At 39.7% G+C, this 27,884-nt stretch overlaps 2 protein-coding genes and 5 non-coding genes across 23 annotated transcripts in view; 1 reads left to right on the forward strand and 6 right to left on the reverse strand.

Moving 5' to 3' along the window:
• The window catches only part of ZGRF1 (zinc finger GRF-type containing 1), an 85,558-nt gene extending 81,296 nt beyond the window's left edge, over window positions 1-4,262 (reverse strand). For all 6 annotated transcript variants that reach the window (XM_078002160.1, XM_078002159.1, XM_015139051.3 and 3 more), the window contains exons 1-2: window positions 3,909-4,262; window positions 24-114 (exon numbers count right to left, since the gene is read on the reverse strand). In XM_078002160.1, the coding sequence (XP_077858286.1) occupies window positions 24-44 (21 nt within the window). In that variant the 5' untranslated portion in view covers window positions 45-114; window positions 3,909-4,262. The remainder of the gene's footprint in view (window positions 1-23; window positions 115-3,908) is intronic.
• A 127-nt stretch (window positions 4,263-4,389) lies between these two features.
• LARP7 (La ribonucleoprotein 7, transcriptional regulator) lies at window positions 4,390-27,865 on the forward strand. Of its 12 annotated transcripts, none has more exons than XM_078002161.1 (14): window positions 4,390-4,493; window positions 6,979-7,073; window positions 14,271-14,474; window positions 16,239-16,339; window positions 16,457-16,540; window positions 16,673-16,837; window positions 16,918-17,011; window positions 17,080-17,430; window positions 17,523-17,667; window positions 19,397-19,548; window positions 20,329-20,447; window positions 22,967-23,126; window positions 23,996-24,087; window positions 27,625-27,865. In XM_078002161.1, the coding sequence occupies exons 3-14, from the start codon at window positions 14,273-14,275 to the stop codon at window positions 27,703-27,705; spliced, it is 1,746 nt and encodes a 581-aa protein (XP_077858287.1). In that variant the 5' UTR covers window positions 4,390-4,493; window positions 6,979-7,073; window positions 14,271-14,272; the 3' UTR covers window positions 27,706-27,865. The 12 variants fall into 12 exon arrangements, with proteins under 12 accessions (XP_077858287.1, XP_077858292.1, XP_014994542.1 ...); XM_078002166.1 differs by having other exon boundaries at window positions 14,271-14,371; XM_078002162.1 differs by lacking the exon at window positions 4,390-4,493 and adding an exon at window positions 4,778-4,856.
• MIR367 (microRNA mir-367) lies at window positions 17,707-17,774 on the reverse strand. The gene has a single exon (NR_032491.1). It is a non-coding gene; the product is annotated as a microRNA mir-367 (primary transcript).
• On the reverse strand, window positions 17,837-17,904 carry MIR302D (microRNA mir-302d). The gene is given in 1 exon segment (NR_032469.1): window positions 17,837-17,904. It is a non-coding gene; the product is annotated as a microRNA mir-302d (primary transcript).
• MIR302A (microRNA mir-302a) lies at window positions 18,003-18,071 on the reverse strand. Its single transcript, NR_032466.1, has one exon. It is a non-coding gene; the product is annotated as a microRNA mir-302a (primary transcript).
• On the reverse strand, window positions 18,180-18,247 carry MIR302C (microRNA mir-302c). The gene has a single exon (NR_032468.1). It is a non-coding gene; the product is annotated as a microRNA mir-302c (primary transcript).
• MIR302B (microRNA mir-302b) lies at window positions 18,315-18,390 on the reverse strand. The gene has a single exon (NR_032467.1). It is a non-coding gene; the product is annotated as a microRNA mir-302b (primary transcript).
• Window positions 27,866-27,884: the final 19 nt, after the last annotated feature.

The raw sequence follows: 27,884 nt of genomic DNA on the forward strand, positions 1-27,884 counted from the left end.
TTGTGAAAAATGGTAAAACTTACAATAAATTCTTGGCTTTCCATTATTTCTTCTTAAGTTATAAACCAGCTGGGTCCAGAAAATAGGAAGTACTTATTCAACTATTTATACCACCTAAAATTAAAAATGACATAAAATTTCCACCCTGATTTCTTAAAAATAACAAATAAAATTTTTCTCAATAAACTCCCGACCACAGGCATGAATCACAGTTCCAAGACTACCTAACTACCAAGGGAAACAGAGGTGTAATAAAATTATCTATCACTGAGGACACAGTAAAAGTGATACCATGCTGTGAAACAAGAATTTTTTCACAAGTAAAGAAAAAACCAACTAAAATATATAAACTAATTTGTAGTCTGCAAACATTTTTCCAGATACATAATATGTATCAGAAAACACGAATTTGTCCTCCACATGTTTGGTTTCCTATAGCACAAATTCAATTTTTAAAGTTTTCTGAATTGCTATGGCCACCACAAGATGGCCCCCTTGTGTTTTAAATTTTTCCTTTCAACTCTTAGCATCAATATACCACAGACTCTAGGACCAATTATATAGTACCTCTGCAAGGAAAAATCTTTCCAACACTGTTGCAACAGTTACTGTAGTTATGTTATGCTATTGGAGAAAACTGTTTTTGTGGGCAAATTTGAAAATCTAAAATCACTGATGGTGATCAGTGAAGAAGTAAATAGAAATGCCCAAGAAACATACTTTCTTTTTTTTTCCCTGAAGTGGTTCTAAAGATGTGACCCCTGGACCAACAGTATTATCTGGGAACTAGTAAGAAATGACCGATTAAGTCAGAAAGTCTGGGGTTGGGGGCCCAGCAGTCTGTCTTTTAAGAAGCCCTCCAAGTGATGCTGATGGACACTCAAGTTTGAGAATACAGACCTAAAAGACCTAGAAGCTGTAATTTGTGATCTGAGTTCAGTTCCTCTTTTAGACATATAAAATATGCCACTTACATATTATTTATAAGTTACATATACTTATTCAGTACTTACTATGTGCCAGATATTATGCTAGGCTAAAATATTTAAATGGAAACTCTACCCTCCATCTCAAAGAATTTCAGTATGGCGGGGTGATAAACAGTAAATTTAATAAAATATGGCAGGAATAAGCACAGGCTGGTCACCCAGCTTGGTGTGGATCATCAAACAAGGCTTCTTCAAGGAAGTAAAGCCTAAGCTGTAAGTTGAAATAACCATTAGTCAAGGGAAGGCCAGTGAAGGTCTTTCCAAACAAGAATTGATATGTCTGATGAGGGAACTCTAGTACAATTACCGGGTGAAGTGCAGGCCGGGCACGTTGGCTCACACCTGTAATCCCAGCACTCCAGGAAGCCGAGAGAGGCGGATCACCTGAGGTCAGGAGTTCAAGACGAGCCTGGCCAACATGGTGAAACCCCCGTCTCTACTAAAAATAGAAAATTAGCCGGGCGTGGTGGTGCGCGCCTAAAATCCCAGCTACTTGGGAGGCTGAGGCAGGAGAATCACTTGAACCCGGGAGGTGGAGGCTGCAGTGAGCCGAGATCATGCCACTGCACTCCAGCCTGGGCAACAAGAGCAAAGATCTGTCTCAAAAAATAATAATAATAAATGGGAGGGGGCAGTGAAGTGCAAGAAAGTGAGTGGCATCCTCCCTCGACTAATCAAGGTCATCTGGAGAAAGGATAGGTAAGGGGTATGCAAATGAGATATGCATACTTGCTTCATGACACAGGTCACAGCACAGAAACCAAACCTACAGAAGGACTGCCTTTCAGAAATATAACACCTGGCCAGGCATGGTGGCTCAGGCCTGTAATCTCAGCACTTTGGGAGGCCCTGGCGGGTGGACCATGACATCAGGAGCTCGAGACCAGCCTGGCCAACATGGTGAAACCCCGTCTCTACTAAAAATACAAAAATTAGCTGGGCATGGTGGCATGCGCCTGTAGTCCCAACTACTCAGGAGGCTGAGGCAGGAGAATTGCTTGAACCCGAGAGGCGGAGGTTGCTGTGAGCAGAGATCGCTCCACTGCACTCCAGCCTGGATGACAGAGTGAGACTCCATCTCAAAAAAAAAAAAAAAAGAAATATAACTCTCACATCTTATCTCCCTCCCCTCCAGCGCACATAAACTGCTGATGCCTAATAATGCCAAGAAGATAAAAGAGAGATCCAGAAAACCACTCCTGGGCTGGATATGCTGTGTACATAAATGAGAATACATGGTACAGACACAGTGCTGGGCATGTGGCAGTCATTAATATCAGATCTGTTTAATAGCTACCATGTATTCAGTGCTACCATATGCTAGAGACTGTTAAATGCTTTATTTGGAGGTTTCGCTTTTGTTTGCTTTTTAACTTTTCTTTTTCTTTGATAGAGACAGGGTTTCTCTCTGTCACCTAGGCTGGAGTGCAGTGTTGCAATCATAGCTCACCGCAGCCTCAAACTCCTGGGCTCAAGCAATCCTCCCAGCCTCCCAAAGTGCTATATTATAAACTACATTATATACATTATATGATGTTAATTATATACATTATAATTATTATGTAATTATATAATATATAAATATATTACTGTTATATAATATGTAATTAATTATTGTGTGTAATCATATATATTATATAACTATTGATTACATACTATGTATCAAGCAGGAATTGGACGAGACACTTTACATATAGTATTTATCAGTCTCATAATCCTGAAGAATAAGTATTACAATTTACATATTAGGAACCCAATATTTACTAATTTAGGATTACTTATATGCTATTTCGCAATTGCAAGATAAATTCTCTATTATTTTCCTAAATTGAGATATTACTTCTGGAAAGGTATAGTTTAAAAAGAACTTGGAAGATGGAAACTCTTAAAGGATGGTTAAATTCGATTACAGGAGAAAACCTCAAAAAAAAAGCTAACTGGATCTTTTAAAATCTACAAGAGCTCTAATACTTCTTCACTGAAAGTCAACACCCTTTCTTTTTTTTTTTTTTTTTTGAGACGGAGTCTGGCTCTGTCGCCCGGGCTAGAGTGCAGTGGCCGGATCTCAGCTCACTGCAAGCTCCGCCCCCCGGGTTTACGCCATTCTCCTGCCTCAGCCTCCCGAGTAGCTAGGACTACAGGCGCCCGCCGCCTCGCCCGGCTAGTTGTTTTTTTTTTTTTTTTTGTATTTTTTAGTAGAGACGGGGTTTCACCGTGTTCGCCAGGATGGTCTCGATCTCCTGACCTAGTGATCCGCCCGTCTCGGCCTCCCAAAGTGCTGGGATTACAGGCTTGAGCCACCGCGCCCGGCCACCCTTTCTTATCTTAGCATTAATCAGAAAAAATTATTTAAGATACCAGCATCATATATTTAAGTGAGATGCAAAGATAAAGAGTTTTTTCCAAGTGTTCATCTGTCCACGTCTACCAGCCAATTCACCTGCTGACCGACTTCTAACAGGTGAAAGATTAATCTCCAAAGAAGTTTTTAAAGATCCCAAATGTTCTGTGATAATTATATACATACATACATATACAGATATACGTACATACACACACATATATATACCTTGTGCTACGATATGTACAGATACAATACATATACATAAAACTCGGTGTTCTCAGTAAAGTATGAGCCATTTTTCATTTAATTACAAGATGTTTTTCCTTTTGTTTTTAGACAAGGAGGATTTTTTGAACCTAACCCTGAACCTCTAAATAGTTCAGATAACAAAGTTTTGGAATCACGAATTCAACATTGTTAAGAAACCATCCAGTCCAAATAAACAAAGGAAACCCACATATCATTTGCCAAGATTCTAATAACCATAATCCTGTGTCACCAAATGACAATGGAGACTCGATCCTTTATCAGTCCTAAATACGAACAGCAAAGTCCCCTTTGGTCCTCATACGTACTCGAAATTGCAAAGCAGGGCCTGGGAAAAGCGGTGAAGAGGCAACCCTTATTACAAGCAGTCCGAGTAGCTGTTACTAATCCTGGTTCCAAACAGCATCCTTCCCGGTTCTCTTCTTACGGAGCAGAGTCTTTTGTCCCTTCGCCCCAAATCGCTCAAGCCATTCCTAGGAAAGCTCGAGAAACACTTCACCTCACCTGTCAAAATTACAGAAAATCCACTTTCGAATTTTTCCCGCGAAAGAATGTGACGTCATTAACGCGGGACCTCACCAGATGAGGACCCAAAACTTGGCCCGTCCACCTCCGCCCAAGCCAAAAACCGCCGTTTTCAAACCGCCAATCAAATTCTTCCTTGGCTTCGAGGCTCTCAGCCGGCCGCGCTCTCCGATGCCCCGCCCTCCCGGAACCACCTCGCCTGTGACGTAGGTGGCGCGCGCAATGCCTTGGGCCCGTCTTTCTCGAGCGGGACCGGCGAACGTTGTCGCTCATCCTATGACGCGAAAGTAACCAAGACTATCAGGATCGGGAGACGGAAAGGGCTGAAGGCCGCAGTACTTGACCCTGTATTTTGGGAGTTGAACGGAGTAAGTTACAAGCGGCGTATAGGGTCGCACAGCTTGGGCGACGTCTGATTAACTCTCCGTCCTTTTTCTTGCGGTCCACTCTATCATCTGTCGTCCTTCTTACCCCGCCTCCCGCCTGCGCATCCATCAATTCCTTGACCTAGTTATCTATGCGCACGCGCAAAAGTCTTCCGGCAGTACTTGTAGTTCTCGTTTTCAGAGAGTAGGGGCGCATAGGGGCCCAGCATGGGGAGGTTTGGGGCGCGCCCTGCCTATGACGTTGTCCTTGTGGAAGTACGGGTGCCGAGAGAAGCAGTAGTCAGTAAAGACAGTGCAGTATTTCGCAGATTGGAGCTGACTTGTGGCTGCCAGAGGATAGTGAACGTGAGGATTTATATTCTAAAATTATCATCTTCTTTTGCAGGACTCTGCCATAGTCCTCAAAGAGTTAAAAATCCAGTTATGGAAGGGAACTAACAAGTGCTAGATACGGTGTGCAGAGTGCGTTAGCAAAAAAACTTAAGCGAAAACAAATGAGGAGGCAGTTAATTAGAGGACACAGGGTGGTGGAACATCTCAAAGAGTAAGATGCCATTTAACCTGGGCCTTGAAAATTTAGTAAGGAAATTTAGACGAGAAGATTCAGACAAAGCAGAAGACACAGGCCACTACGTGTTGAGGGACTTGAATTGTAAGCAGTGACTAGAACAATGATTCTTAACCTGTTGTGAAACGCTTTTGAAAACCTAATAAAAGTTATGGATTAGCTTCTCAGGAAAACATGTATGTACCTTTTAAAACATTTTGCGAGGCCGGGCACCGTGGCTCACGCCTGTAATCCCAGCACTCTGGGAGGCCGACACGGGCGGATCACTTGAGGTCAGGGGTTCAAGACCAACCTGGCCAATGTGACAAAACCGCGTCTCTACTAAAAACACAGAAATTAGCGGGGAGTGGTGGTGCACGCCTGTAGTCCCTTAAGAGGCCGGGTTGGGAGAATCTTGAACTCGGGAAGTGGAGATTACAGTGAGCCAGGATCGCGCCACTGCACTCCAGCCTGGGCGACAGAGAGAGGCTCCGTCTCCAAACAAACATTTCGCATATAATTTCCTCAGGAAAAATTACGAAATAATTTTAAATAGCAAACACACACAAATGACTTGGTGTCCTGTCTAACTCAGTCTTCCAGGTTATCTGTCTTTCGTGATCTTTGAACTATTTTTCAACCATGTAACCCGCTACAACAACATGGAAATGAGTTTGTCCAGTAAAGATGCAATTAATTATTATTCTGAGCAGTATTTATTAATATTTATTTCAACGTTCCTTATTGCCTATGTACGTGCTTTTTTTTTTTTTTTTTTTTTAAGAAGGAGTCTGGCTCTGTCGCCCAGGCTGGAGTGTAGTGGCCGGATCTCAGCTCACTGCAAGCTCTGCCTCCCGGGTTTACACCATTCTCCTGCCTCAGCCTCCCGAGTAGCTGGGACTACAGGCGCCCGCCACCTCGCCCGGCTAGTTTTTTGTATTTTTTAGTAGAGACGGGGTTTCGCCGTGTTAACCGGGATGGTCTCGATCTCCTGACCTTGTGATCCGCCCACCTCGGCCTCCCAAAGTGCTGGGATTACAGGCTTGAGCCACCGCGCCCGGCCGTACCTGCTTTTTAAATTCTTCTTTGAACTGGTTTTTAACACTTAACTGATTCCTTTATTTACAGTCCAGCACCACATACCGACAGACCGCATGTATGACAGTGGTCCCATAAGATTATAGGTGTGTAGTAGGCGATACTACCTAGGTTTGTAGGTGAGTACATCATACAATAACTACATACCCTACAATGTACTTACTCACCTGAATATGCATTTCTCAGAATGTGTCCTTGTCATTAAGCAACCCATGACTGTGCTTAAATCTTTACCATGTATTCCATTTTATATTTGTACAAGAGTCTTAATTTTACCTTATCTTTAAAATGTATTATTTACAATTTAACGGAGCCCACAAGAATTCTTGTCCAGACAAAGTTGCATGGACTTCAGATTAAGAATTCCTGAGTCAGAACATAGAGTCCATGGTGATAAATTGCAGGAAATTCTAACAAAAGGTAGACAATGTGGGATCAAACATACCTGGGATAATTTACTTAGCTAGCTTGGGCCAAGTCACATAACTTTTTTGAGTTTTTGTATTAAGAAGATGGAAGAAACTGCTACCTAGTGGGATTGTGAGGATTTACAAAAATGTATATAAAATTACTGGTATTATTACCCAGTAGCTTTTATTCTGCATTTAAAGCAACTAAAATGTTACTTTTTTTTTTTTTTTTGGAGTCTTGCTCTGTTGCCCAGGTTGGAGTGCAGTGGCACAATCTTGGCTCACTGCAAGCTCCGCCTCCCGGGTTCACGCCATTCTCCTGCCTCAGCCTCCCGAGTAACTGGGACTACAGGCGCCCGCCACCACACCCGGCTAATTTGTTTTCTTTTTTTTTTTTTTTTTGTATTTTTAGTAGAGATGGGATCTCACCTTGTTAACCAGAATGGTCTCCATCTCCTGACCTCGTGATCCACCGCCTCAGCCTCCCAAAGTGCTGGGATTACAAACGTGAGCCACTGCGTCGTGACTTTTTTTTTTTTAAACAATGTTTTCTTAAACTGCATATTATGTTATGGGAAGGTGCTAAGGAATTTCTAATGTTGCAAGTTTTGACAGAAGCATCACAAAACCAGGTCTGTATTTTAGATGGGTTATACATAGGCTTCTGCTGAGAATGGATGACTTACAGAACAGTTTATAAACTATTGGCATATTCTAGTGACAGTTGTAGCAGTAGTTGTAGAAAACACTGGATGGAGATGAGAGCCATTTCAAAAGTCAAACTGGTAGGATTTAACAAGAGTTTGGATAGAATAATGGTTACTTGTGTTCTATATCTTAGCAATTTGAAGTGCTTTTATTTACATTATTTTGGCTAATGCTAACAACCTTATAATGTGAGTATGATTTTTATCCATATTTTATAGACCGCAGAGAGATGGGGTAACTTCCTCAAAATCCACACAGCTAATAAGTAGCTTGATTGGTTAACTTGGTGGAATATGGCATCCTTAAATAAGTTGAGGATGGTAGAAAGAACAGGTGTGGATAAGAAAGACAATGAGTTTGATTTGGAATGTGTGGAGTGACAACACACATACCTGTTATCACAGGACATTGAGAAGTATGGACTTTGAGGATCAAGACTAACGAAAGTATTATAACTTCCTGATTCTCTACAGTCAATGTATAAAGAAGCTAAATTATACCATATCTTATGTTCCTTGCTATTTAATCTAAATCGAAGGTAAATCATTCTGAACTTAAATACTTCAAGCCACAAAAATAATCCTTAGGAAAAGAATGAAGGAGGGTCTCTGGGCCGAGAGATGAGAATGATAAGGAAAGTCTGGTTTCTGGGAAAATTGTGGCTTTCTGCGCCTATATATTTCTGTCTACTTTTCCTTAGGGCTTTGACAAGGAAATGAATTGGAGAGCAGGTAGTCTGCCCTTTATAACTTAATTTTTTCAAGAGAGAAAATCAGCAGTAGAGCCTGCTGTAGTGATAATCATAGCCTACACTGTGTGTGTTTGTTTGTTTGTTTTTGAGATGGAGACTGATTCTGTCTCCCAGACTGGAGTGCAGTGGTACGATCTCGCATCACTGCAACCTCTGCCTCCTGGGTTCAAGCCATTGTCCTGCCTCAGCCTCCCGAGTAGCTGGGATACAGGCATGGGCCACCACACCCAGATAATTTTGTTATTTTTAGTAGAGACTTTGTTTCATTTTGTTGGCCAGGCTGGTCTTGAACTCCTGAACTCAAGTGATCCACCTGGCTCAGCCTCCCAAAGTGCTGGGATTATAGGCATGAATCACTGCACCTGGCCTATTTGTATTTTATTTACATTCCACAACCTTACAAAGAATTTGAAATGCTTAACATTTTACAGGTTCTTTTAAATCTGTTTATTTATTCAACAAATACTTAGGTACTGATGAAGTTAAAGTTCCTGCCTTCATAGTGTCTACATTCTGGTGGGATAGATAGACAATAAAATTTCAGGCCGGGCATGGTAGCTCACACCTGTAATCTCAGCACTTTGAGAGGCCCAGATGGGCAGATGACTTGAGGTCAGGAGTTCGAGACCAGCCTAGCCAAAATGATGAAACCCCATCTCTACTAAAAACAAAAATTAGCCAGGTGTGGTGGCAGCTGCCTGTAATCCCAGCTACTTGGGAGGCTGAGGCAGAACAATCACTTGAACCTGTGAGGCGGAGGTTGTAGTGAGCCAAGATCGTGCCACTACAGTCCATCCTGCACAACAGAGACTCCATCTCAAAAAATAAAAAATAAAGTAATAATTCCAGGTAGTGACAAAAGGATACAAGGATAAAAAATAGTGACTGAGGAGGTGGACAGAGTTAAGGTCAGCAGGGAGAGAATATTTTAGATTGAGTGGAAAGAGTAAGTCTCTCTTAAGAAGTGATGTTTGCAGAGACCTAAGTGTACAAGGAAGTAATCCATACAGATATGGTAGGGAAAGTCAAGGGAGCAGCAAGGGCAAAGGCCCTGAAGTGGGAAAGGTCTTAGCATGTTTAAAGAACCAAAAGATGGTTATGTTTGGACTGAGCCTGTTGGCAAGAATTATGATAGATGAAGTTAGAGAGATCCCCAGGCCAGATTATATCGGGTCTAGTCAATCACAGTAAGGTTTTTGGACTTTATTTTGAGTATGATAAGAAACCTTTGAGCTGGGTGCGGTAGCTCACACCTGTAATCCCAGCACTTTGGGAGGCGGAGGCAGGTGGATCACTTCAGATCAGGAGTTCGAGACTAGCCTGGCCAACATAGTGAAACCCCATCTCTACAAAAATTAGCCGGGTATCATGGCGCAAGCCTGTAATCCCAGCTACTTGGGGCAAGAGAATCACTTGAACCCAAGAGGTGGAGGTTGCAGTGAGCCAAGATTGTGCCACTCCACTCCAGCCTGGGTAACAGAGCGAGACTCTGTCTCCAGAAAAAAAAAAAAAAAAAATAGAAACCTGGCTGGGCACGGTGGCTCATGCCTATAATCTCAGCACTTCAGGAGGCCGAGGTGGGCAGATCACCTGAGGTCAGGAGTTCGAGACCAGCCTGGCCAACATGATGAAACCCTGTCTCTACTAAAAATACAAAAAAAAAAAATTAACCGGGCGTGGTGGCACATGCCTGTAGTCCCGGCTACTTGGGAGGTTGAGGCTGGAGAATTGCTTGAACCCCGGAGGCAGAGATTGCACTGAACCGAGATCGCGCCACTGCACTCCAGCCTGGTTGACAGAGTGAGACTCCATCTCAAAAAAAAAAATGAAACCTTTGGAGGAGTTTGTGTAAGGAATTGGCATGATCTGATTTACATATTTAAATAATAAATTCTATCTGGAGAATTGATTCTAAGGGAAGAAGATTAGAAGCAAGCAGACTAGTAATAAAGTTCTTGTAGTTGTTCAGACAACACAGTAGTAGCTTGGACCAGGTGCTTATGATGGAGGAAATGATAATTATTCATATTTGGAATATATTTTAAAGTTAGAGCTAACAGAAATACTGATGAATTGACCATGAGGTGTAAGGAAAAGGGAAATTAAGAATGATTTTAGGCCGGGCATGATGGCTCAGGCCTGTAATCCCAGCAGTTTGGGAGGCCAACACAGGTGGATCACCTGAGATCAGGAGTTCAAGACTAGCCTGACCAACATGGTGAAACCTCGTCTCTACTCAAAATACAAAATAAGCTGGGTGTGGTGGTGCATGCCTGTAGTCCCAGCTGCTTGGGAGGCTGAGTCAGGAGAATCACTTGAACCCAGGAAGTGGAGGTTGCATGAGCCAAGATGGTGCCCCTGCACTCCAGCCTGGGTGACAGAGTGAGTCTGAGACTCTGTCTCAAAAAAAAAAAAAAAAGAATGATTTTAAGACTTTTGCCTTTTCAGCAATTTTGTAATTGGTGTTTCTGAGATAGGGAAAATTGGTGGGAGGGGGTTGTTAGCATTTGAGAGTCCTATTTTGAGATATCCTTTAGATAAACTAGTGGAGGTGTGAGGTGGACAGTTGAATATTGGAATGGGGAGCTAATGAGAGAAGATAGATTTGTAAAGCCTCAGCATAAAGCCAACGAGCTTAAAGCCAAGATCCTCAGAAACAATGACTGTGTAAATGAGAAGGAAGCCCAGGACTGACTCCAATTTAGGCATCATGTAAAGGTGTAGGGCACAGTAGGAGAGAGAGGGTAAAAGGAAATTGAGAAACTGAGATTGCAAAAGGAAATTGAAAAGGAGGAAAACCAGTTTGGAAGCTATATGAAGAAAATATTTTCAAGAAGGGAGTTACCAACTGCATTTGCTGCTGACAGGTCAAGTAGACAGTGGAGCACATTCAGGAACTTGTTTGTAGTTTCTCTAGAATGGTGAGGAGGAAAGCCTGACCAGATGGGTTGAAGTAAAGAGCATGAGGTGAAGAACATGGTTGTGTGGTACTCAATGACACCTCACTGTTTTTCTATTATTAACCCGTAGTTGTGTTTTATATCTTAAGCTAGCATCACCTAAATATGTCATTACTTGTATAATTTCAAAATTGGTATTTGATTGATCTACTGAAGCCTAAAATGCCAAAATGTTCTTCTGTTGAGTTTGATGAGTATGCATGTTTAGTTGGAGATTTGAGGTAAAATGCATTAAGGGCTTTGTACCCTCTTCCTAGATACCACTTTGAAACACATTATCAGCTGGGCGCGGTGGCTCAAGCCTGTAATCCCAGCACTTTGGGAGGCCGAGACGGGTGGATCACCAGGTCAGGAGATCGAGACCATCCTGGCTAACCCGGTGAAACCCCGTCTCTACTAAAAAATACAAAAAACTAGCCAGGCGAGGTGGTGTAGTCCCAGCTACTCGGGAGGCTGAGGCAGGAGAATGGTGTAAACCCGGGAGGCAGAGCTTGCAGTGAGCTGAGATCCGGCCACTGCACTCCAGCCGGGGCGACAGAGCGAGACTCCATCTCAAAAAAAAAAAAAAAAAGAAACACATTATCTATTTCTGTTACTATCAGCAGCATCACTTTAGCAGTTAGAGATTCTAACCAGCAGTCAGACTCAAGAGATGCAAATACTGTTTACCAAAGAAAGATACAAGGCAAAAGATAGGGTAGATGCAGCTTTTTCATCCCACCAAAGGCCACTAAGCCATTTACTTTTTTCTCCCATTTACCCACAGCAGGCATGTATGCCTTCCCTAGAAAAGGACCACGGTGTATTTAGGACACTTTAACACATAAAAGCTTTAACCCCTTTTGCCTATCAATCTCTTGTTCTGGTCATACAAGCATAAGGCCTCCATGCCATCTAATAGCTGCTCCAAACCAGGTGCAACATGGGAAACAGATAACACTCCCCATTAGTCTCTCCAATTTCCAAGAAGACTGTATTATGGGAGACTGAGGTTATTCTCAAGCAGCCTGTATTATCCCAGGCCTGATATTAATCCTTTGCTCATATAACCACTAGTGATTCAATTCATTCAACAAAATCTAGGCACAATTTATTCAAAACATTTTTAAGTGACTATGTGGCAGGGACTGACAATATATCAGTAAACAAAACAGACAAAAATCTCTGATTTCATTGATCTTACCTTCTAGGAAGGATAAACAATAAAGAAATAAATTGCATAGTAGTGATAGTAATCTTAGAACATGATAAATGCTACGAACAGAAATAAGGCAGGGGCGTTACCATGTATGTATCCAGAAATTTGCATTATTAAATATGGTTGTGGGAGGAGACTTCACTGAGGTGACATTTAAATAAACACTTGAAGTAGGAGAGCAAGCTCTGTTATCTCTGGGGATATGTGTCTCAGAACAGGTTTAAAAACCCCTGTTAGACATTGCTGGGTGAGCTTCAGGAAGTGCAAGGAGGACTGTATGGCTGGAGCTGACAGAGCAAAGGGGAAGAGATGTTGAAAGGAACTTGAAAAAGGAGGGGGGTAGAAATTGCTGCCCTAGGGCCGGGCGCGGTGGCTCAAGCCTGTAATCCCAGCACTTTGGGAGGCCAAGACGGGCGGATCACCAGGTCACGAGATCGAGACCATCCTGGCTAACACGGTGAAACCCCGTCTCTACTAAAAGATACAAAAAACTAGCCGGGCGATGTGGCGTCCGGACGCCTGTAGTCCCAGCTACTGGGAAGGCTGAGGCAGGAGAATGGCGTGAACCCGGGAGGCGGAGCTTGCAGTGAGCTGAGATCCGGCCACTGCACTCCAGCCTGGGCGACAGAGGGAGACTCCGTCTCAAAAAAAAAAAAAAAAAGAAATTGCTGCCCCAGAAATAAACACTGGGATGAGAAGGCTACTTGAAAAGGCTGGTTTATGGCTGAGTGTGGTGGCTCACACCTATAATCCCAGCACTTTGGGAGGCTGAGGCTGGGAAATTACCTGAGGTCAGGGGTTCGAGACCAGCCTGGTCAACATGGTGAAACCCTGTCTCTACTAAAAATACAAAAATTAGCTGGGTGTGGTGGCAGTGGCGCCTGTATTCCCAGCTACTCGGGAGGCTGAGGCAGGGAGAATTGCTTGAACCCAGGAGGTAGAGGTTGCAGTAAGCTGAGATAACGCCGCTGCACTCCAGCCTGGGCAACAGAGCAAGACTGCCTCAAAGAAGAGAGAAGAGGCTTATTTCTACAGCTTACCAGTTGAATTCTGCCCCTAGAAAGCAGAAATTAACGTTTTAAAAATCAAAATTGCCAGACACGGCCACTCCCACCTGTAATTCTAGCACTTTGGGAGGCGGAGGCGGGTGGATCACTAGGTTAGTAGTTCTAAACCAACCTGGCCAACATGGTGAAACCCCATCTGTACTACAAATACAAAAATTAGCCGGGCATGGTGGCGTGTGCCTGTAGTCCCAGCTACTCGGGAGGCTGAGGCAGGAGAATTGCTTGAACCTGGGAGGTGGAGGTTGCAGTGAGCCGAAATCGCGCCACTGCACTCCAGCCTACGCAACAAGAGGGAAGCCGTCTCAAAAAAAAAGCCAATAAAACTTCTCTGGGGCAGGGGGCGGTGGGCGGGGGGATTGTTGCAATGGAGAGTGTGCAGGTCCCTTAATCTTACACTTTTCACTTACTGCCTTATAAGTGCAGTTTAGTGAGATAAAGGTGTAATTGTTGTATTATTCTAGGATAATCTGGCCCTGCATTTTAAAAGGTACAGGCCGGGCGCGGTGGCTCACGCCTGTAATCCCAGCACTTTGGGAGGCCGAGGCGGGCGGATCACAAAGTCAGGAGATCGAGACCACAGTGAAACCCCATCTCTACTGAAAATACAAAAAAAAAAAAAAAATTAGCCGGGCGCCGTGGCGGGCGCCTGTAGTCCCAGCTACTCAGGAGGCTGAGGCAGGAGAATGGCGTGAACCCGGGAGGCGGAGATGGCAGTGAGCCGAGATGGCCCCACTGCACTCCAGCCTGGGGGTCAGAGCAAGACTCCGTCTCAAAAAAATAAAATAAAATAAAATAAATGAAAGGTACAAAAAAACTAAAGCATGATCCCTAACATCGGAGGTAAATTATTTTTTTAATTTACTTTATTAAATATAAAAATAAATTTTCTGTTTGTCTTCTCACAGCCAAATGTGAGTCCATTATTCTCTCAGACAATTAAATAAAGGCTAATCTAAATATTTAACTATATTAGCTATTGTGGTTATTTAAATATTTACCTCTTTTTCTTATATTTCACAGGAATGGAAACTGAAAGTGGAAATCAAAAAAACGTAATGGAAGAAGAAAGCACTGAAAAGAAAAAAGAAGTTGAAAAAAAGAAACGGTCACGAGTTAAACAGGTGCTTGCAGATATTGCTAAGCAAGTGGACTTCTGGTTTGGGGATGCAAATCTTCACAAGGATAGATTTCTTCGAGAACAGATAGAAAAATCTAGAGATGGATGTAAGTTTGCTTCAGTAAAGGAACCAACTTTTAGATGTGGTTGCCTTTCAATTTATTTATAAAATAGTATATCTATATATTTTTTTGAGATGGAGTCTTGCTGTGTTGCCCAGGCTGAAGTGCAGTGGCATTATCTCAGCTCACTGCAACCTCTGCCTCCTGGGTTCAAGTGATTCTCCTGCCTCAGCCTCCTGAGTAGGTGGGGCTACAGGCACGCACCACCATGCCTGTCTGATTTTTGTATTTTTAGTAGAAATGGGATTTTACTATGTTGGCCAGGCTGGTCTCAAACTCCTGACCTCGTGGTCTGCCCACCTCGGCCTCCCAAAATGCTGGGATTACAGGTGTGAGCCACTGCACCCAGCCTAAAATAGTATATTCTATAATGTATGTATTCGTTTCTGCAAGTATGTTCCTTGTCATCTGTTTTAATTTTTATTTAGTGAATGACAGTCTTCTAAATATTTAGACTGTTGGTAAGAGTTTAGGCTATATTAAATAAGCAGTTTCGGCCGGGCACGGTGGCTCACGCCTGTAATCCCAGCACTTTGGGAGGCCGAGGCGGGCGGATCACAAGGTCAGGAGATCGAAACCCCGTCTCTACTAAAAATACAAAAAATTAGCCGGGCGCGGTTGTGGGCGCCTGTAATCCCAGCTACTCGGGAGGCTGAGGCAGGAGAATGGCGTGAACCCGGGAGGCGGAGCTTGCAGTGAGCTGAGATCGCGCCACTGCACTCCAGCCTGGGCTGGGCGACAGAGCGAGACTCCGTCTCAAAAAAAATAAATAAATAAAAATAAAAAAAATAAATAAATAAGCAGTTTCATATCAAAGCTTGTAAGTATTTTGGGATTTAATTGCTTCAATAACCATTTATCATGTGTAACTTGAGATGAGAGTGCTATGCTTTAGTTCATACAAGAAGGCATTTCACCTAGCTCAATGTTATTTTTTGTTTCACATTTTTTGAGGCAGGGTCTATCTTTTTTCCCTAGGCAGGAAATGCACTGGCTCCATGTCTGCTCACTCCAACTTCTGCCCCCACCTCCACCCCCTAGCCCTACCCAAGCTGTCCTCCAACATCAGCCTCCCCAGTAGCTGAAAACACAGGCAAGCATCATCAGGCCTGCTTTTTCTTTTTCTGGCATTTTTAGTAGATATGGGGTCCCACCATGTTGCTGATCTCGAACTCCTGAGCTCAAGAGATCTACCTTCGCCTCTAAATTGCTGAGATAAGAGGCATTGAGCCACTGTCCCCAGTTGATAAATTTCAAATGACCAGCCATGTGCTTGTTTCTAATAGGATGGGATCCAGACATCCTCTTTGAATGTCTGGATGTTGCTAAGCAATAAAACCTCAATCTGCAATTACATACACTAAGATGTGTCATTTTAGGTATGCCAAATATGCAATACCATTTAGACCCTCACACAACAATACTGTTAATGGACAAAGTCTGTCTCCCAGGCTGGAGTGCAGTGTGATCTCAGCTCACTGCAACCTCTGCCTCCTGGGTTCAAACGATTCTCCTGCCTCAGCCTCCAGAGTAGCTGGCATTACAGGCATGTGCCACTACACCCAGCCTAATTTTTTGCCAGGCTGATCTTTAACTCCCCCATCCACCCGCCTTGGCCTCCCAAAGTACTAGGATTACAGGCATGAGCCACCAAGCCCGGCCTGAGGGGCAGGTTAAATTGTACCAGATTGAATTAATCCTGCTGATAGTGTACACTAACACAATTATTAACTTTTTCATTTTCATTAGATGTTGATATATCACTACTTGTGTCTTTTAACAAAATGAAAAAATTGACTACTGATGGGAAGTTAATTGCCAGAGCATTAAGAAGTTCAGCTGTCGTAGAGGTAAGAATTAAGAATGACTGCCATTACTATATAATTATAGTTTATAAATAATATTAACGTAATGATCATTATTATAGTTTATTATAGTTTTATTAATGTAATAATACTCTTTTAAAGCTTGATTTGGAAGGCACCAGAATCAGGAGGAAAAAACCTCTGGGGGAAAGACCAAAAGATGAGGATGAGCGCACTGTGTATGTGGTAAGCTTAAGAGCCCGGGTCCCCAGTCAGAAACTGGCACAGAAACAATGTAATTAAGTTAAAAACTTATTGACATTCTGAAAATATAAGCATTGCAAAAAACTATTTAATATTGCTTTTAATTTATCACAGGAGTTACTTCCCAAAAATGTTAATCACAGCTGGATTGAAAGAGTCTTTGGGAAATGTGGCAATGTTGTTTATATCAGTATACCACATTATAAGTCTACTGGAGATCCAAAGGGATTTGCGTTTGTGGAATTTGAAACAAAAGAACAAGCAGCAAAGGCAATTGAGGTAGGTCCAGATCCTAGAAAAAAAAAATGTATAGATATAACAAGTATTAAAATAGTAAAACTTTTTTTCAATCATTTCAGTTTCTTAACAACCCACCAGAAGAAGCACCAAGAAAACCTGGCATATTTCCTAAAACAGTGAAAAATAAGCCCATTCCAGCCTTAAGAGTTGTGGGTGAGTATTTTTCAATATTTAAGTAGATGTAATTGAAGTAAGATGAACTAATGATGGCACTTTTACAGAAGAGAAGAAAAAGAAAAAGAAGAAGAAGGGCCGAATGAAAAAGGAAGACAATGTCCAAGCCAAAGAGGAAAATATGGACACAACCAACACCAGCATCAGTAAAATGAAAAGATCCAGGCCCACATCTGAGGGCTCTGACATTGAGTCTACTGAACCCCAAAAGCAATCCTCAAAGAAAAAGAAAAAGCGGGACAGAGTTGAAGCATCGAGCTTACCTGAAGTCAGAACAGGCAAGAGGAAGAGAAGCAGCTCTGAAGATGCAGAGTCCCTGGGTCCGCGATCAAAAGTAAAGAAAATTATTCAGAAAGACATCATTAAGGAACCTTCAGAAGCTTCCAAGGAAAATAGAGGTAAACTGCAAGGTTTTATTTATATAAATTAAGCTTCTGTTTCACCCATTTCACAGCCGCAAGTCTTAACTGGCTTTTTTATTTATTTCAAGATATAGAAATCTCTACTGAAGAGGAGAAGGATACTGGAGATCTAAAAGACAGCTCTCTCTTAAAAACAAAAAGGAAACACAAGAAAAAACATAAAGAGAGACATAAAATGGGAGAAGAAGTTATACCATTAAGAGTACTATCAAAGTAAGTCTGTGGTTTAAATCCTGTCATTAGCTTAACAATCCATCACCATTGCTAAAGTGCAATTCCAATTTGTGTTCAACAGAGTTGCATATTAGCAACAGTAGTGGCCTGTAGCAAAGAACTGCACACAATGTGGGCGTTAACGCAATCGATGATTAAGTAGGAACCACCACACTCAAACATGGAAGCACTTATTTTTGTCTTACCACAGCAAGTGCCTCCATGTTAAAGTAGAGGGGGCACCTTAACAGACTTAAAAATACAAAATAAAGCTTAAATAAACGAGAATAAAATCCTTTTCTAAAAACCTTATAAAAATGTAAAAGGAAGACTTACCATCACCAAAACATGGAAGCACTTACTTCTTTAGTTTCAAAGCAAGTACATCCACGTTTAAGTGGTGGGAAGCCCAGTCTTGGACAAACTTAGAATCCTTTAACCTGTAACAAGCTTAGTAAGCTTGAAACACAGTAACAAAAAAAATTAACAAAAGGTGTGCTGACTTGGAGACACCTCCACTGAAACATGGAAGCACTTACTTTTGTTTCACACAGCAGGTACCCCCATGTTAAAGCAAAGGGGATCCCTTCAACCTCTTAAGGAGAGTGAAGTTAGCATGTTCTATTTTGGAGAAGTAAGTTGGATTCACTCCTACTAAAACATGGAAGCACTTACTTATTTTAAAGTCACAGAAAGCACTTCCATGTTAAAGTTGAAGGGAGCCCACCCACATACAACTTCTTTGGGACTTGAGAGTAGTTAAAGCTGAGGAGAAAGAAAACAAAATGGCATACCTTTTGAAGAAAAATATTTCCTTACCTTCCTGAATTAGTTCCCAAAGATTCCTGTCCTCCTCCAGAAGGGTAAAAGGCAGGGACTTCAGCCACTTCTATTTATACTATTCTTAACTCCTGAATTCCTTTTGCCTTTTTATCTCAGAGAATCATTACAAGGGCCTTTTGTTATTTTAATGTATCAGCTCTTGGGGAATGTATGATCCTGGGTGGGTCTGGATCCTTTTTTTTTTTTTTTTTTTTTTTTGGAAGTATACAGATGTCAATGTTAACAGCTAAAACCATTACCACAAGATATCTTCCTCTTTAAAAAAAAAAAAGGAAAATCTATCTGCTTGTTTGATGGCATAGATTAGGGTAACAATGAGTGCTCCCACTAAGCCAAGAGAGGCATTGTGTTTCTATCTGGAGGAACTCTAGCTGTTTGAAGAAACATCTACATGTTAAATATATGTAAATAAATAGAATGCTTCCATGGGGTGTTTTGTTCTACTTAGAAATTCTTTTTGATTCAAGTAAATACTAAGGAATGTTATCTCTCAAATTGGAAGCAGTTTAACAAATCTTTAATCTCGGGCTTTTCCCACAGAGATGACTGATTTAGTAAATGTTACTAGTTAAGGAATCAATGCTAAAATGTTACTTTTATAAATTAAAATACTTCAGACACACTCAAAAATGTAATTGGCAATCTTAAAACGTTTAATCTGAATATTGGGGGAAGAGGAACTCCCTTAGCTTATTTGCTAAATGTCTTTAGAACCCAGGAAATATTTTGAATATGTGTTTAAAGAAACAAGAAAGTTGGGTGGAGGAGTTACTCCAAGTCATTGTGAATGTATATATTTAGATATTCCCATATTTACTTTTTATATTTTAATATTTTTTTTTATATTTAGTCGTCTATAATCACTATTTCATTTCTTTCCTTGCAGGAGCGAATGGATGGATTTGAAAAAAGAGTATTTAGCGCTACAAAAAGCTAGCATGGCTTCTTTAAAAAAAACAATATCCCAAATAAAATCAGAGTCAGAAATGGAAACAGACGGTGGAGTACCTCAAAAGACTGGAATGAAAAATGAAAAAAGTAAAGATCACTGATAGTTTTGACTTATAATGTACAGTTTTGACTTATAATGTACTTATGTATGAAAATGCTATCTCTGAGTTGTTACAAGATAAACTTTAATTTTAAAAAACTTGATTATTCTGTGTCATTATTAGAACAATTCTTGATTTGTTAAGTTATCCAGATATGTTATTTACTCTTGATATAAGAACATTTAAAAGGCTCATTTAAAACAATTTTTTAAATAACCTGAGTTTTCTCTACAGTTTTCATTTAAGCACATGAGTGCAGTTTGTAGACTGAACAAGTTTGTAGGAATGAAGATTGTAGTTCTCACCTGTAATTTCATTCTGTAGTATGAACCACAAGCAGGAATAAGTTAAAGCAAAATTCTTACGAATTCAAAATTAGGATACATCTTAAATTATCATTTCTTGTAAAAATAAATGATGCTCACGTTGGAATAATTATTTAAAACAGTATCCTATAATTTTTTTTTAACTTTATTGAGTTAAAATTTGCTGTTCCTTTGTGCAGGGAGAAGGGGCAAACTTAAAGACTACCAGTGCTCTTCTAGCAGTAACAGTTTGCATGTAGAATAATAAACCTTTCTGGATTTTATTTCATGGTATTTTGAAATAAGCAGTATGACATATAAAATAAACTTTATTTTAAAATTAAATACGTTTTAAATTATTTAAATCTGCCTCAGGAATTATTCTAAGATAGTCCTCCCAAGTATTAAATTGTTAAGTGTAAGAGATTTAGTGCTGGTCTTTTTCCTCTTCTAATCAACAGCCAACAGTGAAGAGTGTCCCACCCAGGAGAAAGTTAATGCAACAGGACCACAGTTCGTGAGTGGAGTGATTGTGAAGATCATTAGCACAGAGCCTCTACCTGGCAGGAAACAAGTCCGGGTAATGATTTTGAGCCCGTAGGGTATTTGTTCCTTTCTTGTCTTAACTTCCCTGTGTGATAATGTTTTGAATATGGAAGATAAATCAAATTAGAATTTGTATCTCTATGGTAAACTACCTGTACAGTTTTAATTCCATGGTAACTCTTAGGTTTAATTTTGAAGCAAAAACTAGAGACTGAAATTCTTCACTGAGTCCATTTTATAGTAAGCACAGTTTAAACATCCTTCTTTATAGGAAAATTGTAACTTTTGCTTATTTTTATTGGCACGGATTTATTTTTTTGTATTACCTATGTGCTGATTATCTTTAAAATTGTAATTATAGAAAAGTGTAAAATATTTTTGAAGACCTATAGAAATCTTTCACACATGTGCCAAAAAACCCATAGTTCTATATAATTTACGCTACAAATTGCTGTACACACAGGTTTATAATCTTTTTTTCGTTTTGTACAGTCTATCTTCTATAGCCTTTTATACCACACTGGTAGCAATACTTCTTTCTATTAGGGAAAAGTAAGTATATACTTTTATGTGAGAGTACCGTATCTTATTTACCCTTACCCTGCCTGTGACCCATTTAAGTCAATCCTTTTCTTTTTAAAAAGTGTGAAATGCTCTGTAACATACCACATATTTTAAGTATTTTCTTATACTGACATTCATCATCACTTAGTATATTGTTTTGGTTTCACATAGACTCATCAGTCACAGGTTTTAACTTGAATATCATTGAGGTGGTTGTTTATCTGTAAGCACTCCTTATCTGAAATGCTGTCCTACAATCCTATAGCTGTCACTAAGAAACAAATTTTGATTCTCTTTCCAATATTGGTGAAGGATTTGGCCAAATCCAAATTGCTATTACCAACTTGCATTTCAGGAGACAGCTGAAAATTGAGGGATGTAAATACCGCTCTGGTTAATCAGATTGCAAAACATTTAATAAAAAAAATTACTCAGTTATTTGTAATCACTCATTAAATAACTTTTATTATTTAAATGGTAACTATATCAATTACAAATTCATCATTTATGATCATCAAAATCATAAAATCAATCCCTGCATTAATCCAGTTAGTAGTTACTTACATTTTGCTGAAACAAAAACTGAGCTGTGATGGTGGTTACAGCTGTCTGTGACTTGCCCATGTGATTACTAGGCTAATTTGTCCTTCTATGGGTTTTAAATTCTGAGGGTTTTAAATCAAGAGATTAGCCTGACATTATAATGGATATTTAGTAAATATCTTTTGAGTTGTAGTAATTGAATATGCTCAGAAGTCAGTTATAAAACTCATTACTAGTACTGAATGCATTCAAATTTCAACAATACTGAATTTTTTACTTGCTTTATATCTAAATTTGGTACTAATTAATTAGATAAAGAAGTGGGAAGGACTAGCAAGTATATGTCTCTGCAGTTCTTTTTTTTTTTTTTAATTTGGCAAACAGTTACCAAATGCCTGTTTTGTGCTAGTTTGCTGAGTGTTGGGATGAGTTAAGATCTGGTCCCTGGCTTCTAGAAATTCATAGATTTTATTATATATTTTTTATTGTTAACTGATAAACTTGTCTTATTCTATGATGAAATAATACTCCCAGGTATTGCTCAATTCTTTCCATAAATCAAACATCTAAAAATTCAACATTTGAACATAATCTAAATTAGTTGTGTCCTGAAAATGTAGGTTAAAACTAAAGTGAGGCAAGATAAGAAAGATTTTTTTCCCCCATTTAGGAATCTGCAGTTATTTCTTTAGCTTTGTGAATGGAAGTTGATGAATTAGGAATTAGTGTAACATTCCTGCATAAATGCATTGTATACTCTGTAAAACCTGCTGTGAGGGAAAAAAAAAAAGTTGATTAAGAATGCAGGAATCTGGTTAATTTGCCCTCACAGCAGGCAGTGTAGGTAAAACTTTTCCTTGCTGGGTGACCACAACTTGTTTAGAAGAGGTTGCTTAGGTATTTTTTTCAGAAAGTAAGAGCTCTTGAACAATTTGGAAACCTAGTATCTTAGGTTCAGTAAAACTGTTTTTCATGAGTTGTTATTAAAAGTTGAGTGATTTGTACACATATTTTAAAGTCATAGTGATTTTCTGCAGGTGAGTAAAAACAAACCTCCCTTAATCCTTTTTTTTTTTTTTTAAATTTTATTCCTTATACTAACTACTCCCAGATGTGAACCCTTCCTGATTTGGGGATTGGGGGACACTATTTCTGCTTTCTGCTCTACAAATCTGTTGTCCTTATAGAATATTCCCATTCTAGTTCAGATTTTACGGATGTGATTTCAAGAAAATAAAGGAAAATAAATTGTTAGAGTTGATATTATTCAAATCTATTTTTAAGAACATGCTTTACAAGAAATGTTTGATATAGGATATTTGCTCCTCATTAGTCTGCAAAATGCTTTATTTACATAATATATTCTGGCATAACCATTGGAATAGTTTTAGAATTATTGTGAAACATTTTAAATTTTATTTGTCTTTCTACTTAATTCTAATGCAGGATACTTTGGCAGCAATCTCAGAAGTTCTTTATGTTGATTTGCTTGAAGGGGATACAGAATGCCATGCTAGATTTAAAACTCCTGAGGATGCTCAAGCAGTAATAAATGCATATACAGAAATTAGCAAGAAACACTGCTGGAAACTCGAGATCCTTTCTGGTAAAACTTCATAGAAGTGTTTTTTTTTTTTGTAACCATCCTTATTGTGGGTAACATTTTCTGAGTTTGGCTAATGAAACTAGTTTTGTTTTTTGTTTGTTTGTTTTTTGTTGTTGTTTTTTTTTTTTTTGGTCTCACTCTGTCGCTCAGGCTGGAGTGCAGTGGTGTGATCTCAACTCAACGCAACCTCCACCTCCCAGGTTCAAGTGATTCTCCTGCCTCAGCCTCCTGAGTACTTGGGATTACAGGCGTGTGTTACCACGCCTGGCTAATTTTTATATTTTTATTTTATTTTTTGAGACAGAGTTTCGCTCTTGTTGCCCAGGCTGGAGTGCAATGGTATAATCTCAGCTCAGTGCAACCTCTGCCTCCTGGCTTCAAGTGATTCTCCTGCCTCAGCCTCCCAGGTTAGCTGGGATTACAGGCATGTGCCACCTTGCCCAGCTAATTTTATGTTTTTGGTAGAGACGGGGTTTCTCCATGTTGGTCAGCCTGGTCTTGTCTTGAACTCCCGACCTCAGGTGGTCTGCTTGCCTTGGCCCCCTGAAGTGCTGGGATTACAGGCATGAGCCACTGCACCAGGCAATTTTTAGTAGAGATGGGGTTTTGCTATGTTGGCCAGGCTGTTGTCGAACTCCTGACCTCTGGTGATCCTGCCTCCTTGTCCTCCCAGAGTGCTGGGATTAGAGGTTTCAGCCACCGCACCTAACGAAACTAATAATTTTATTTCTATTCTGTAATATGTATAAAGTGGCATTAAATATAATCAAAAACTGTCCTAGTTCTGTTACTGAGAATGTAATGCCTTGAATATGGTTTTTCAGATGTGTTCTTCTTTTCATCCATCAGAGTTTTTGTTTGTTTTTAAGGTGATCACGAACAAAGGTATTGGCAGAAGATTTTGGTTGATCGACAGGCAAAACTTAATCAGCCTCGGGAAAAGAAAAGAGGCACTGAAAAGGTAATTAATTCATTTTTGTTTTTTTAGACTAAACTTTCTTTGAACATTTAATGCCAAAGTCAGTATAGGTAGTCATAAAATGATCTTAGCTTTGCTATTACCTAACAAAGATTTACTGAGTATATACTATGTTTTAGGTTGGGAGGAAAAAGTCATTTCTCTAGATTTCAAAATGTGTGAAATTATTTTTCTCACAAGGATACATAATTATAATTTAGAGTTTTTCTTTTTAACTAGTGATACTTTAACAATCTTGATTTCTGGCTGCTATGTCTTGTAGTTTGGTGGTAAATGATTATAGAAAGATTATCGTAATGGTAAAACCACAACATATTTAGAATGTAGTTTCTAAAGATAGGAAGCTCCACAGATAAGATGGAGAGACTTTATGCATAGTGTTTCCTATAGCAACGATAAGCTTTATTCCTCTTTCTCTAAGATAGTCAGTAGGTAATACAAACAAGCTTAAATAATTTAAAGCAAGCCCCAGCCAGGTGGGTGGATCACAAGGTCAGGAGATCGAGACCACAGTGAAACCCGGTCTCTACTAAAAATACAAAAAATTATCCGGACACGGTGGCGGGCGCCTGTATTCCCAGCTGCTGGGGAGGCTGAGGCAGGAGAATGGCATGAACCCGGGAGGCGGGGCTTGCAGTGAGCTGAGATCCGGCCACTGCACTCCAGCCTGGGCGACAGAGCAAGACTCCGTCTCAAAAAAAAAAAAAAAAAAAAAGCAAGCCCCTCTTTCAGTAATTTTATTTTTCTGTCACTCAAAATGATATTATAAAAGTGTAAGAGGCCGGGCGCGGTGGCTCAAGCCTGTAATCCCAGCACTTTGGGAGGCCGAGACGGGCGGATCACGAGGTCAGGAGATCAAGACCATCCTGGCTAACACGGTGAAACCCCGTCTCTACTAAAAAATACAAAAAACTAGCCGGGAGAGGTGGCGGGCGCCTGTAGTCCCAGCTACTCGGGAGGCTGAGGCAGGAGAATGGCGTGAACCCGGGAGGCGGAGCTTACAGTGAGCCGAGATCGCGCCACTGCACTCCAGCCTGGGCGACAGAGCAAGACTCCGTCTCAAAAAAAATAAAAAATAAAAAAAAATTAAAAAAAATTAAAAAAAAAAATAAAAGTGTAAGAAAAAAGAAAAAGATGAACTTCCTTTTTTGTTAGGTGAGCACTTTAAAAGTCCTATTTCCTGTAATCTAAGGTTGTTGATTTGGGGTCATATTTATTTTAAAAAAAAAAATTTTTTTTTTTAAGTTAAAAGGCAAGCATTTTTCATCAACCTTCTTCCATTGCCCAGAATTTATTGTGATTTGTGAGGAGGTGTCTTACTGGTCTTTGTGAATTTTGTTTCCTTGAAAGGAGACTGAACTTGCTGTGGTGGGGAAGCCGCCTGTGCTTCCCAAGGATTCTTTCAGGGATACGAGGTGTTAATTTCAAAGCCTGTTTGAGATTATTCAAATGTTAAAATCACTGATCCAGAACTGGTAACTGAAGTGAAGTCACTTTGTTAAATAATACCCTTCTAATTGCTGTGAAATTTCATTTAGATTGTATATATTTTTTAAACTAGGAATAAATCATTTATTTTTCATTTTAAAAATTTAGAGCTCATCTTTGACTAGGAAATTTCTTAAATCGAGTTGGAACACAACTCAGTTATGATGTCAGGATTGTTGTTAACACAGTTTGTTAAGTAGCTATGGAAGTAGCAAGTTGACTCTTGTGAAATGAAATGGAGGTTACCACACAAAGTAAGTGCTGTGCAAAGCTTGTTGGAAAAAAGGAGTAGACCATAATTAGTTTAGCCAACTTGTTTGCTAGTTAATTCAACTAATGTTTTTTGAGTGCCTTGTGTTAGGCACCATTCTTGTAACCTCGGGTAAAGTCATGAATCACAAAGTCCTCTACTTTCATGAAGCGAACAGATAAACCCTATAGTTTAGGTGATGACCAGTGCTACACAGAAAAATAAAACAAAGTGTATTGCAGGAGAGCGTTGTATCAGCTGAGGTTGTCTGGAAAGCTGTCTGCAAAGGTGATGTTACAGCCAAGACCCGTAGGGAAGTGAGCGAGTAAGCCCCAGTAAAGTTTAGAAGTATCGCTTTTCAGGCAGAAGCAAAGAAAATGTACAGACCATAAGGGAAGACTGTCAGGGACTAGAAGACCAGTGTAGTTGGAGTACTAGGAGCATCTTAGTAATTAATGGGAATTGCTTAGAAAAAAACTAGTAGAACATCAGTGAATCTGCCAAAAGGTTACATAAATACCTTACTGGCATGACAGCCCAATGAAAATACTACAATAGTATTGTATTTGGCCCATAATTGAGTAAAAGTAAAAAAATTATGGCTCTTAACATTCATATTATGGGGCCGGGCGCAGTGGCTCATGCCTGTAATCCCAGCACTTTGGGAGGCTGAGGCGGGTGGATCACTTGAGGTCAGGAGTTGGAGACCAGCCTGGCCAACATGTTGAAACCCTGTCTCTACTAAAAATACAAAAATTAGCCAGGTGGCACACACATGTAATCCCAGCTACTTGGGAGGCAGAGGCAAGAGAATTACTTGAACTTCGGAGGCGGTGGTTGCAGTGAGCCAAGATGGTGCCACTGCACTCCAGCGTGGGCAACAGAGCGAGGCTCCATCTCAAAAAAACTAAACTAAAATAATATATTAAACACAAGTAAATAAAATTAGTGATGTCTCACAAAAGATCAAGAAGATTAAAGAAAAGTCTGCCAAAAGGGATGTCTCCTAGTCATTTTGCTAGCCTAAATCTTTGTAGTATGCCCTATCATTTTGAACAAATTGGTAAAAATAGATAACAGCTACTAGAGACATAATGAAGCTTATTTCTCTTTGGCTTTTAAAACATTTGAATTATTTTCTGTATAAATTACTGATACTCAGCAGGTAAAGGCAGAATTTATAAAATTTGTGAACAGCAACATGGGTATGATAGAGTTCTAAACATCTTTGGATTTTAATTCACCTCAATGATGAATAATAGGTTTTTAGTTGAATCTAAAAGTAAATTCCTTCCAATGGCCATTATGGTACCAAACACTTTAAAGCTATTTAAATGAATACCCATTAGAATCTGTATTTTTAAGAGGAAAAGATTTGCATTTACTCCAAAGTTTAATATTTTAACTTTTTTTTAATCAAGGAGGCTTTTGGAATATTTTAGACATTTTAAACAGTCTTCTTCTTTATTCTGTGTAATTTCATTTGCTTTCCTTAAATATATTCAACAGTTTATGTTAGGGTATAAGAAATAGGAAATAGTCAATAGCCTTAATAACAGATTTGATTTGTAATTGATTTGACCTGAGCATAATTATCTCATTTGTCATCTTCTTGCTGTTTTTAAAAAATTTTCATTCAAGCTGATAGCTGTGAAGTTTTTTCTAGTCGTAGTTTTGTGTGTGTGTGTATGTGTTTGTTTTTTGGTTTTTTTTTTTTTGGTTTTTTTTATTTTTTTTTTTAGTATCCAATGCACTCTAATTTCTGATTTATTTCTCTTTAGTTAATCACCAAAGCCGAAAAGATTAGACTGGCAAAGACTCAACAAGCAAGTAAACACATAAGATTTTCTGAATATGATTGAAAAAAAAAACAGTTCACCTCTTAATACTTCACAAGATACTTGAGCTGTTCTTGGGATATTCACTTTTATTATGGTAGCACTGCATAATGAATGTGTTTTTAATTAAAAGAAATATCTTTGTTCCTCAATTTGTAAATAAGACACTTTTTCTAGAGACAAATACGATGTATACCACAATT

The sequence above is a fragment of the Macaca mulatta genome, chromosome 5 (assembly GCF_049350105.2).
Source record: "Macaca mulatta isolate MMU2019108-1 chromosome 5, T2T-MMU8v2.0, whole genome shotgun sequence".
NCBI classification, from domain to species: Eukaryota; Metazoa; Chordata; class Mammalia; order Primates; family Cercopithecidae; genus Macaca; species Macaca mulatta.